Genomic DNA, 12,389 nt, shown 5'->3' on the forward strand with positions numbered 1-12,389 from the left:
CGCACGCGCTCAGGGCGACCGTTACCCGCTGCACGCGCTCAGGGCAGCTGTCACTCCGCGCACGCGCACAGGGCGGCCGTTGCTCGGCGCACGCCCCTCACGTCCCGCCTCAGCCACGCGCCCCGCCTTGTTAACATGCAAATCTATGCACATACATTTGCATACCGATGAGGCCGGGCGAGGAGCGGGGATAGCGTTCAAAATGGCGGAGCGGGGCGGCAGAGGGAGCGGCGGGCACGGCAGTTTGGATAAGAGCATCACCCTCCCGCCTGACGAGATCTTCCGCAACCTGGAGAACGCCAAGCGCTTCGCCATCGACATCGGTAACCACGGGGACGGTGGCGCGGAGGAGGGGGGGAAGGGCGACGGCTCTTGCCCCTCTGTGGGGACTCACCGGGGCCCGTCTCCCGCTGGCACGCGGGGCACGCTGGGACATGCAGTCCCCTGAGCTGCCCGGGCCGGCGCCGGGTGCCGGAGTTTGACTACAGGTCCCGGCACGCAACGCGCCGAGGGGACGGCGCGGGGCACGACGGGATTGGAAGTCCCGTCCCCGGGCGGCGGCGCTGCGCGGGCGGAGAGCGGCACTACATTTCCCGGCGTCCCCCGCGCGGCGGTAACGGGCAGCAGGGGGGGCAAGTCCAGTTGCGGACGGCGGGGGGCTGCCCTTGGCGGCGGAGAGGGGAGAGAAAAGGAAAGCCCGGCGTGATGAGGGAGGCGGGCCGCTCTTCCGCGGGGTCCGTGGGCACGGCTGCTCCCCACCGGGCGGCGAGGCCTGGGGGCTGCCCGGCGGCAGTAGGCCTGAACGGCCCCGGGTGCGCCGCAGCTGAGGAGAGCCCTAATGGTGGCCGCGGCGGGAGCGGCTGTGAGAGCTGTGAGAGCCGCTTCTGTCCTGCGGCCGCTGGGCTGGAGGGCCTCTCTGTGAGGAGCGCACACGGCACGGGACGCGGTCTGTTGTAGCACACATCTACGCGCTCCCCCCGGAGATGGCTGCTTATTTCATGTTTGCTGAGACAACAGTGAGGGTCGGTCGTTCTTATGGGTCAGTTACAGCCCAGCCCTGTGTCATTACTGTCACTACTGTGTCATTATTATCATTACTATGGCACAGAACGCTGCATTTCAACACAAGCGATTTCTCTGCTACAAGGTTTGCAGGAAGGCTTCTCCACACAGCACAAAGTCATTGAGGTTCTTTGTTGTCACCGTTTTGCTTTTTAGAGAAGAGAAACCTCACCTGTAAGCAATAAGCAGCTTTGGATTTTGTTTGCCAGGAACCTTAAAGCATTGCCCGGTGCCCTGAAATAAGATCTGAGGTCAGGAAAGCTTTATTGCTTTTGTTACTATAAGTGTCTGCCAGGGATCGCTCTGCACTGACCTCGCTTGAGTTTTGCTGGAGAATGCCTTCCGTTTTTCTCTTACAGATTGCCAGAAAATTCCGTGTTGATCTCAGCACTATGGAAGAGACAAGAGTGCTGCTATGTAGGCAAAGCTACAGGCACCAGCAGATTAGTTTTCCACTTACCTAAGCTGCATTCCTTGATTACATTCATTTGTAAGGCAGCAGAGCGTGGGGCCGCTGCACTTAGCAGTTATGTTATGAACTGACAGACTTCCTACTGTTAGGACTTAGGTTTTAACCCAGAAGATGGTTATAATTGTTTGCTTGGTCTTGCATACACTTACTGAGAAGGCACTGTGCCATCTTTGGCCATAGGCCAGCTATGCATACGGCTTTAAACTCAGTTACAGGATAGAACTGTAGCAGTGAGAAGTATGGATCTTCTGAGTGCCCTGTAGTCACGGTTGAGACATGGGTACAAAGTTAAAGCTGACTTTCTATACGATAAGGGTGCTTGGTCTGCAGCCCACGCTAGTTTTATTTGAGTTAAAATTAATGGTTTTCCTCCAGCAACCACAGCAGCTGAGTTCTATGAAGCTTACTGATACTTTAACACACGAGCGGTTGAAGAGGTTTCCCCACATACCTCTCCTCTTTCTGAGGAAAGAAAAAACAAACACATTTTAACAAACATTTTGGCAGCCCTATATGTTCATGGTCAAACATCTGCTTGATTAAGTCAGCAGGTACTGTTTTGCCCAAAGTAAAATGAGTAAATCAAGTTACTCAGTCTGACTTCATGCATTGCTCAAACATGGCAAGCTTACGTATAAAACCTCCTTGTAAGCAGCAGATCTGGGGGGCTTCTAGAAAGTTTTCAAAAACACAGAGTGTATGCTATGCTAATGCATGCTTTGCCTTCAGTTGTTTACTCAGCTCAGGTAGATGAGTGTTTCAACTGAGCTACCTGTAGAGCAGGCAAACGTGGTATAGATGAGTAAGAACTTGTGGAGATGGCCGGAGATGAACAGAAACAAGAAACATCAGCTGCTGTATGTGGATTTCCTGGAATTCTTCCCATATAGTGCATTTGCCATTAACTATGCCAGGTCAGGTTTTAAGACAAGGGTTCTTTGATCATTACATTATGCACTTAGCTTAATTGTGTCTGGCTTTAGAAGAAGAGAACTCAGCTAAGAACTCTTAGGTAAAGCATACGTAAACATAAGTTAGGTTGTTTGCTCTAAGGTGAGGCATTAATCATAAGTTGTCATCTCTTTTAACAGGTGGTTCATTAACCAAGTTGGCTTATTATTCAACTGTGCAGCACAAAGTGGCAAGAGTGAGATCCTTTGATCATTCTGGAAAGGTAAGGACTGCATCATTAATGAATTGCATGAGATTGACTCATAACAAAGGTAGAACTAGAACTGGAAGTAGGATACCGGGCTTTTCAAAGTACAATAGAAGTCTTGTTTGGAAGCTGTCTAGTACTTCTTTCTATACAAAACATTATTTGCAATTTGCTCAGTTTAAGTATGACTTTCTGTAATGTCTGTTGTTGTGAATTTGTGACAACTATGGTATTTATTTTAAATACACATTCGAATATGTATTGACACTTCAAGCTGACCCCAAACGTTTGTGCTGCAGCTCCTAAGAGTGTGGTTCCTGTTAATGACCTTTTACCATATTTCACAGGAAAACAGCCTTTAACATTACTTTTGCTTTACAAATTTAATACAGCTCAAGATACAAGTTACTGTGATTATACATACATTGCACGTGTTCTATTCACTGAAATGCTGGTTGTAAGGCTGCAAATTTCTGGGCATAGCCCATTTCTGGTCAGTTTCCATTATGTTTCTAGCTTTCACCATGACAGTGATTAGATTGCTACAGTTACTGTTTGAAATAGTTATTTTCTGGACAGATTAGTGTGGTACTTCTGAAGAACATATAAATTATTGTTTCATATGTGTTTTGATTTCATGCATGGAAGAAAATTTACTGTATATTTTTAATTGTTTTCTTTTAAAGGACATAGAAAATGAACCTTTGTATGAAATATCAGTTCAGGAGGAGATTACAGCTCGACTTCACTTCATCAAGTTTGAGAACAATTATATCGAAACTTGTCTAGATTTCATCAAAGACCATCTTGTCAATACAGAGACTAAAGTCATCAAAGCTACAGGTGGTGGTGCCTATAAATTTAAAGATCTTATTGAGAAGAAGTTGGGGTTGAAGTAAGTGAAACTGTTTAAAGCGAGTTCAGTATCATTGAAGTGATACTTCACTGCCTTATAGTGGGCAAACTTTCTACTTTGCCATTCTACCCTTAAAAGCCATCTGCATAGCGAGGTGGAGGCTGGAGGCCGTGTGTGCATCTTGGTGAGGTCAGGCTGAACCCAGTAGTTACTGAGCAGGAGTTGCAAAAGGATACTGTATCATTAACTGCACAGCAGAGGTCTGTAGGAGAGCCATCAGAGAGCAATGCAGGCTTCAGGAGACAGGCAGTGCAAGGAAGAAGTGTGTTATTAGCACAGCTTTTCTAGACAGGATTTGTTTGCAACAGCTCTTTTTTTTCCTTTTACCTTAAATTACTCTGTATTATGATGATCTTTTTTTTTATTCTTCACCTCCCAACTAGCAGCATTTCAGTGGGGCTATCCTAGTTCCTAGTTATCAGTGGCACGCTTCAGATATGCTGTTGAACTTTCAGTCATTGTCCAACGACACAAAACCTCCAGCTGTATATAAAGTACAGTATTTGAGCTATAGCAAGCAGGAAATAAGTTTGTTACAAACAAGTTTAATTGGGAATCTTTGATCAGATACTGTGATGAGTTGTATTTATTTTAATTATGGGTCATTGCTTAAAATCAAAAGATGATATCTACAAGAAGGCTGTATTATTAAAAGCCAAAATATTGCTGGCAAGCTTTTTTTTATTCTGTATGTACCTAATATCTATAGCTACCTGGGTTCTGAAGTCACAGGTACACAACTTTCTACTGTTTTTCTGAGCATGCCCAGAAGGTAAATAATTGAAACGACACAGTAATTTATTGCATAGATCCTGCCTATACTTCATGCAGAAACAGAGCCTTGCAGGAAACTGAAGGGTTCACCACTCACACATGTTTATCAGAAGCCATATGCTAAAAAAGCTGCTGTAAGTATAGATAATCCTATCATTCACTTACACCAGTATAGAACATTACCTGATGTACTGGAATAGAACTTCAGAGCACCACTCACACAGCATAGTTCTGTTTCTAAGTTACTCTTTTCATCTCCTTTTATACTGCTTTTTTTAAATAACTTTCTTTTTCTGATGGGTAGAATTCTGCTAACATATTGAAACGTACTTGATTGGTCCCCAAGCAACTTTTCTTTCCTGAGAAACGTAAAGCATTCTGTATTAGTTGAGATGTTTAATTGTTTTGCTTATGTGTTTTTAGTAAAGGTTTTTGATCCTTCTCTTAAGAAATTAACCTACACCAGTAACAACATATTAGATACAGAAGTTTGCAGAAGTAACTTTTTGCTATCTACAACATTCACCTTATCTGAGCTTCCCTACTCAGGGATTCACTGTTGCAGATCCTGTTATTCTTGTGAAGGGTCTGTGTGTGTTTGGTGATCCCAGCAGCAGGCTGCTTGCTGTCGTCGTGATCTGTCATAAATGAGAGTGGAAACGGTCGGGTAGACTTTCTCCCTTCTTAAGAAAGCATTGGAAGAACAATAGAGTATTAGGCCACATTAGAAAATAGTTTTGTTGCATTAACTGCCAGATGGGCATCCTGGCCTACTTTATCACATGGGCATACATATAGCCGTGCTAGTGCTGGAGCACTGGAGCTGCAATGGAGATGCAGACAGGAGCAGGAGTGTTTTTACTGAGGGACAATGTAATGTACTGAGGGAATGTAAGATCTAAGTGACTGTGTAACTACAATCTCACTTTGGTCTGTGTGTTCTGGCACTGAAGTTGAATGGTGGAGCATATGCAAATCTGGATTTCATGATTTAACAGGTCTGGACTTCTTCTGCATGTAAAGACTTGTAAAGTCTTAAAAACCAATGTTCTAAGAGAGCACTTGCTTATCGGTAAGGCTGTGAAATTTATAAGTTCTTTTCCCTTCCCCATTTCAGAGTAGATAAAGAAGATGTAATGACCTGCCTGATCAAAGGATGTAACTTTCTGCTAAGGAACATACCCCATGAAGTGTTTGCATACCAGAAAGATTCAGATACAGAGTTCCGATTTCAGACAAATCACCCAAACATTTTCCCTTACTTACTGGTGAACATTGGCTCTGGGGTTTCAATAGTGAAGGTGAGTGGTTGCTAAAATCTTTTGGGTCTTTTTGTTTGTTTTGGTTTTGTTTTTTGTAGAATTGATGAAGATGAGCTGAAACTTTACAATTTTACACTTGTAGTTGTTTCTTCCTGGGTAATACAAAACTTAGAATGAAAAATGCATATATATATATATATATATATATATATATATATATATTTTTTTTTTTTTTCAATTTCTTACAGAGTTAGAAATGCTTTTCCATTCCTTACTGTAGTTAATCTTTTCAAATCAGATTGAATTTGGTATTTAGAGAAGTTGCTATATGAACTGATAGGACAAAGGCTGTCAGATGAGAATTATTTTTTGTACATCGCTTATGGAATTAAATTTAATATCCATATTTAGGATTCTCACCCAATAATTAAATACAAAGACTTTAAGTATTACTTCTGGGGTTGGTGTGTGGTGTGGGGTTGGAACCTGTACCTCTGGAGAACTTTTTGCCTGATATTTCTGCAGTGAAATTGTTCTGCCTGCACCAATTCCACTTCTCATGAAGTTCATGTACTCTCATATTTTACTGTTTGTTAACAGTTATAATAGGACTTTCTAGATAAATGTGCTCTGTTTTGTTGACAGGTAGAATCGGAAGACAAATTTGAATGGATAGGAGGGAGCTCAATTGGAGGTGGAACCTTCTGGGGTCTTGGAGCACTGCTCACTAAAACAAAGGTATCAAAACCTCAATTTTAAGGAGTGTGTGAATATACAAAATGCTAAGAGAAAGCTTGAAATAATGGAATGCCAAACTTTTTAAACAGGGAGAGACAATGATTCAATGTGGTATTTGTATGGGAAATTAGAAGCCAGTATCAGCACAGTAGAAGATGTAGAAAAAAAAAGTGTATCTCTTGCAGAGCATTGTTTTATTTAAGAACTGCTGTCTTTGTACAGAAAGAGAAGGGGCAGTTTTGCAGTGCTTGAGACAACTTTAATGACCTCCATGAGGAGCATGTGGTCCTAGACTGTTAGATGAAGGCTGAATGCTTGGTTCATGTTCGTACTTCTAATGCTTCTGAAGCATAAAGGGAAGCTTTACATGCAAAAGAATCTGAGTAGAATGTAGGGACAAAAGTGATTGAATGCTCTGTGGCAAAATGGTGATCCTATTTGAGTCTGCGATAGTATCCACAAAAGCAAAACAGAGTGCCTAATGTTGCAAAGTGTGTGAGAGTAGGGAAGGGGAATTGTACCTCTGTTATTCTTCTCACTTTCAGAGTCTCAGCACTTAAATCTCAGGTTGGTGATCTGCCAGAATAAGGCCTGCTCTGCCTAACTCAGCTCTTAAATCATGCTGTTTTTTCCTGTCTCAGAGTTGCATGTGACTTAAATAGGAGTCACTAAATGTCACCAGAGTAGAAAAAGCTAGAGTTACATATCCACTGGATAAGAAAATGTCAAAGGGAAGACCCATACTCAGAATATTTTATTTGATGCATTTCAAAAAGAAATCTTAGTGTCTGCTCTTTTTTTAATGTATTTGCAGAAGTGGGAATTAGCATTAGCAAATTTATAATACAAACTATTGGGATAATGCAGGTTTTTTTTTAAAGCTTAATTTCAGGGACATTCATGCATTTCTGCATCTGTAAAGGCAGACTTTGTATGTTCATTTTTTAATCTTATATTTTTGTATGCCTCAAGAAGACTTAATTCTACTTGCTGTTGCTGTGTTGCTGACTTCATTCCAAGACAAGAGATATGTAAAGGTTCTGTTCCATATGCATTAATCTGGAGATTAAAGGTGCTAGACTGGGATCACTTTTTGGTAATTTACTTGCTGAAATATTATAAATCATGTTGGTGGTGTTGGATAAAGTTGTTTTTCCACCTAGTTTTAATTCTTTATTCACTGGGGTTGCATGTAGGAGAGAACTCAGCAAATCCTGCTTTCCTTAGTGCTGTACTAGGTCTGGATGACATCATTTTTCCAGAGAGCTTTCAGTTCTCCAGAATACTGCAGGGTAGACAACGTGATTCATCTTGCACTCAACCTTTAGTTTTCAGGGAACATGCAACAAAGTATTTGCACATTACAGAGTCACAGAATGACTGAGGTTGGGCCTCTGACCCAGCCTCTGCAGATCATTTAAGAGGATAGTTGTGCATTTCATCATTAAAGGCTCTCCACTTAAGATCAATGATAAGATGTGGACTCCAGATAGAAGTGATGCATCTTTTACTGGCAGGGTTGGTTCCAAGCCAAAGCCCATATTTTTTTCTGTCAATAAGAATGCTTCAGAGCTCTTGCTGTGTGGGCAAGGATCTCTAGCTGCCCCAATTACCTGCAGTAACTCCGCTTCTCATCCTCAGAAATTTGATGAATTGCTGCAACTCGCTTCCAAGGGACAGCACACAAACGTAGACATGCTGGTGAAAGATGTGTATGGAGGCGCCTGCCAGACCCTGGGGCTAAGTGGGAACCTGATAGCTAGCAGCTTTGGGAAATCTACTACAGCAGATAAAGGTATTAGTATAGAAAAATCTACTGGAGATTTGCTATACAAAGAATATGTTATATTGCCTGTCAGATTGGATTTGCTACTTGTACAAACTTCCTCTGGACATTTAAAAGGATGGAAAAATAGTTGCCTGTTTAATCAGCAGAAATACACGTTGCCATACCCATTTCCCAATGTCATGTATGTGGGCTGAGAGGGGACATGGACTGCTGCCTGCATTGCTCCGCTTGTTTAGAGCTCTTTGAAACTAATGAGAAGAAATGCAACCATCTCCACTGGTCCTTGGGTGTCTGATGTTTGTCATGTTCTCCAAAGAAGCAGAAAATAACCACCAGTCCTTTTCATGATCTTGCTACATATTTTGCCTGCACAGTATTTTATTGAATGAGTATATTAAGTGGTACTGCCTTGGAAGCAGGCGTTCAGATTTTCAGTTTGGGGTTCTGGAAGTCTAGGCAAACAAAAAAATAACTGTCTTAAGTTAGACCAATGTAAATTCATGCACGTGGGAAATGTAAGTGGCTCTGTTTGTCCAGAAGAAGATGTATGGCAGAAATTTGTAGCTCTCTTTGTAGTGTCATAATAAAATACTTGCAGTGCATCACATATCTAGGTGGAGAGATTATCCATGTTTCCTAAAGAGGTGAAATTGAATTCATGCCATTTGCTCTTGGCCTTTCAAGCAGGTTTCTTTCAGGCAATATTTCACAGAGGCGTAATGTTTTCTTTCTATCTCCAGATTGGTTCTTTTTCCCCCAGCTGTAGGGTCTCTGCTTTAAAAAAAAAAGAATCAAAATTAAAAAACAGTCCCTTTGAGCATTCTTCAGCTGTACTAATTTGGCTCACTGTTTCCTTCCTTTAAGAGTTTTCCAAAGAAGATATGGCAAAAAGTTTACTACATATGATCAGCAACGACATTGGTCAGCTTGCCTGCCTCTATGCCAAACTCCATAACTTAAATAAAATATATTTTGGAGGATTCTTTATTCGGGGTCACCCTGTCACCATGCGCACAATAACCTTCAGTATCAACTTCTTCTCAAAGGTAATGAAAACAGAATTTTTCCTAATTGCAAATTCATGTGCCTAGGTATCTTTTTCTAGGTGATTGGGAAACTGCTAGGTGGAGTCACCCATTAAGTAAGGACTGCTGTTAGGTAGGTAAGGCAGGGCCTTGTCGTGGGAGGGGTAAAATAAATGTGAATTTCCTGGGAGCTCTGTCTGGCCTCTATCTCTCTCTATTTATTTATTTGGTTGGTTGTTGTTGGACAGTGTGTCTTGTAGCTGCCAAGGATTGAGCTCTGACTATTTGTTTAGATAGCTACCATTGTTATTCAATTCCTCTTGCTGACTTCATCTATTTCTTTTCACCCCCAGGCTATGCAATGTTGGATTGCTCTGCTGAGATAGTTAGCAACTAGTATCAGTAGCTTTTGGTTGGTTGATTTTTTTTTTTATTATTTTTTGGTAATTTATTTTTAAAAAAAGAAGCAGGCTGTAATTCTTTGCAGCTTTTGAAGCTGTGGCAAACACTAAAGGTATTTCAGTGGAAGAATGGTCTAGTCCAAAAGCTCACGTGCTGCTCGTTACAGGTGGATCAGTTCCTCCGCCATCACAACGCATACTGCAGTATTGCAGAATTGATGACACCTTTTTTTTCCTCAGTGCTTCAGGCAAGAGACTCCTATATAAAGCTTGTATTTCCCCTTGTTTCAACCTTGCAGTCTTTCTGTAAGAACTTGGTTGAGTTTCAAGAAAACTACAGCTTTAGATTCTCGTAAGCACAGTTTTACCTATACAAAATCTCACTGTGAATTCTGTATTTCCTCACTACAGCTAAGCCCAGTGTTAACTTTTCTTACATGACCTGCTGTAGACAGAGCTAATTTTCCTTCAGAGAGGACAACATCTCACCATAAGAAAACTAAGGGTGGGAGGATGATCCTGCTCTCCCTACCATTCTCGTTAACATTTAAACTTAATTAAGTTCATGGGGAAAATGCTTGCCTGTGATAATATACAGGGTGACCGTATGTTGTTGCATGTTCAATATGAAATAGAATAAACAATGGCTTGGGTGTGGTGGATGCACAGTGACGCACGTTTCTGTTATGTTATGACCAAGAAATCAGATGATCGTACATTTTCAGCCTGTTCAAGCAAGAGGAGTTGAGTACTCATGGAATAATGCAGCAGTCTTTTCTAGTGAAGCTCTGGCTTCCCTCTGCTTCTGTGGTTGTGCAGGCTTAGAATACACACCACTTCTGCATGTATTTTTTTTCCAGCTGTCTTAGAATTGTGGGATGATGTATGTTAGCAGTTCCTCCTGAAGCTGTCTTTCAGAAACACCATTTTTTGGTGCACCATAAAAATTACTGAATGTGTTAGAATATAGTGCAAATGAATATTATCATCTTCTAGTTGTTTCTATTAAATTTAAGTGTAAATCTAGTGACAAAGAAGTACATGTTAGCCATCAGGGACCATCCAATTGCAATGTTTCATATTGTGGCAGGGAGAGGTTCAGGCATTGTTCCTGAGACATGAAGGCTACCTGGGAGCCATTGGGGCATTTTTAAAAGGAGCTGAACAAGACAGTAAGTACAGCATTGCTATGTTCTGTATATGCTGTGTTCTGAAATGTCAGTGTAATGTCCAAGTTTCTCTTAAGAGGCTGCATGTAAGTTGTTGCCTAGATAAACACATTTGGCACTAATAAACACAGATGCTGGGCTTTGCTTTTATATATTTTGGCAAGGACATGATAATTTCTCACTGTTTTCCTGCTTGCCTCTGAGAATCCAGCAGGATTTGGCTCTTCTCTTTTCTGCGTTTCTGCAAAGAGCAGTCATACCTCTAAATCAAAGCAGGGAAATTGAGTTTCTGAGAACTTTCTTCCTCTTAAAGAGGCCACCTTCTGAATTCAGTTAATGTACTGAAGAAGAACAGCATCTCAAAACTGTGTTCATTTGAGAGTGAAAAGCCTCATAAATGTTTATAAAGGATGAGACACTTCTTTCCAGCATTCTTTGGGTATAGGATGCTTTGGTTGAATTCTGCCATTTGTATTTTCTTGTTTTCTCTTTTCTTGTACTACATGCCATTCAGTACATTCATCATAGTGGAACAAATAACAGGTTGTTAATGGTACTGAGCTTTAGTAAATATCAAGTGTACCTCCGAACAGTGGATGTGGAAGTCATTCTGTACCCACTCCATAGATAACAGCAAGGAACATAGCTCATAGCTGCTTAGATGTGAAAGATGTTATTTATTTCTGTTGGACATACGGTGTACGTCTGAACTTGCATAAACTCAAAAGAAAAAAATCTAGAAGTAACTTCAGCACTCGTGTGAAACTTACACTGTGCTCTGAGAGTTTTGCAATCTATTTTGCTAATGATGGACATTAAAGAAAAAAGCTCTCTAATAATAGAAGCTTTAGCCATCTATAGCGCTTTGAAGACATCCTGCTCTTCATAGCCCTTAATGCTTAAAGAAGGAAAGTGGTTAAGAAAAGAAATGGTTTTTGAATTGTAATTGTCTTGTGTCTCATTCAGTCTAATTTGAAGCTCTTTAGAGTTAGCTAATTCAGCAAGTAGTTAAAACATACCTATTGGGACTTAAGGGGAAAAATACATTTATTTTTAAAGACAAAGAGAAATGGCTTTTGCAGTGGAGCAGCTTCTCTGTAGAGATGCTGGCTCTAGACTCATTCATGTGAGTATTTTCAGTTTTATTTTCAGATTATGTGTCTCTCTCTTTCTCTTTTCTAGATCCAAATCAGTATAGCTGGGGAGAGAATTATGCTGGGAGTTCTGGTCTTATGAGCACATCACCTGATGTCTACCCCATGCAGAGGAGCCGGAGTGGTACAGTATGTGGTTGCCTTTCCTAGAACTAAGTGTTGGCACTTACTGATTTGAACTTAGATGGTTATTCTAAAGCTTAGTTGCTTCTTGTCCCTGGGACTGTGCTGCTTACCAGAAGTGGCTGACGTGGTGTCTTATGTCATGTGTGATGGTTTGACGTGATATTTCTTAAAAGATTGTGGCTGCTACTTTGTCTTGCTCAGCATCACTAAAAGAGGGAGACGTCCTCCTGCTGCTGCCCTTTCTTTGAAGTAGCTTGGCTTTGCTATGGTTGAAATACTGTACTTCAGAATCTTGATCTGATCAATTCAACAGAATGTCTCGTTACTGGCTGCATATACTAA

General features: G+C 41.4%; 1 protein-coding gene and 1 long non-coding RNA gene across 3 annotated transcripts in view; one reads left to right on the forward strand and one right to left on the reverse strand.

Annotated features, from left to right (window-relative positions):
* Window positions 1-166: 166 nt before the first annotated feature.
* Window positions 167-12,389, forward strand: part of PANK4 (pantothenate kinase 4) — a 21,838-nt gene continuing 9,615 nt past the window's right edge. For both annotated transcript variants that reach the window (XM_015296805.4, NM_001244912.3), the window contains exons 1-9: window positions 167-323; window positions 2,626-2,708; window positions 3,380-3,588; window positions 5,501-5,684; window positions 6,291-6,383; window positions 8,025-8,178; window positions 9,037-9,218; window positions 10,689-10,770; window positions 11,950-12,050. In XM_015296805.4, the coding sequence (XP_015152291.4) occupies window positions 203-323; window positions 2,626-2,708; window positions 3,380-3,588; window positions 5,501-5,684; window positions 6,291-6,383; window positions 8,025-8,178; window positions 9,037-9,218; window positions 10,689-10,770; window positions 11,950-12,050 (1,209 nt within the window). In that variant the 5' untranslated portion in view covers window positions 167-202. The remainder of the gene's footprint in view (window positions 324-2,625; window positions 2,709-3,379; window positions 3,589-5,500; window positions 5,685-6,290; window positions 6,384-8,024; window positions 8,179-9,036; window positions 9,219-10,688; window positions 10,771-11,949; window positions 12,051-12,389) is intronic.
* LOC124417344 overlaps window positions 6,557-12,389 on the reverse strand; it is a 10,702-nt gene continuing 4,869 nt past the window's right edge. Inside the window, exon 2 of the long non-coding RNA XR_006931974.1 lies at window positions 6,557-8,946. This is a non-coding gene — a long non-coding RNA (uncharacterized LOC124417344). The remainder of the gene's footprint in view (window positions 8,947-12,389) is intronic.

This window comes from Gallus gallus, chromosome 21 (genome assembly GCF_016699485.2).
Source record: "Gallus gallus isolate bGalGal1 chromosome 21, bGalGal1.mat.broiler.GRCg7b, whole genome shotgun sequence".
In the NCBI taxonomy this organism is placed as follows: Eukaryota; Metazoa; Chordata; class Aves; order Galliformes; family Phasianidae; genus Gallus; species Gallus gallus.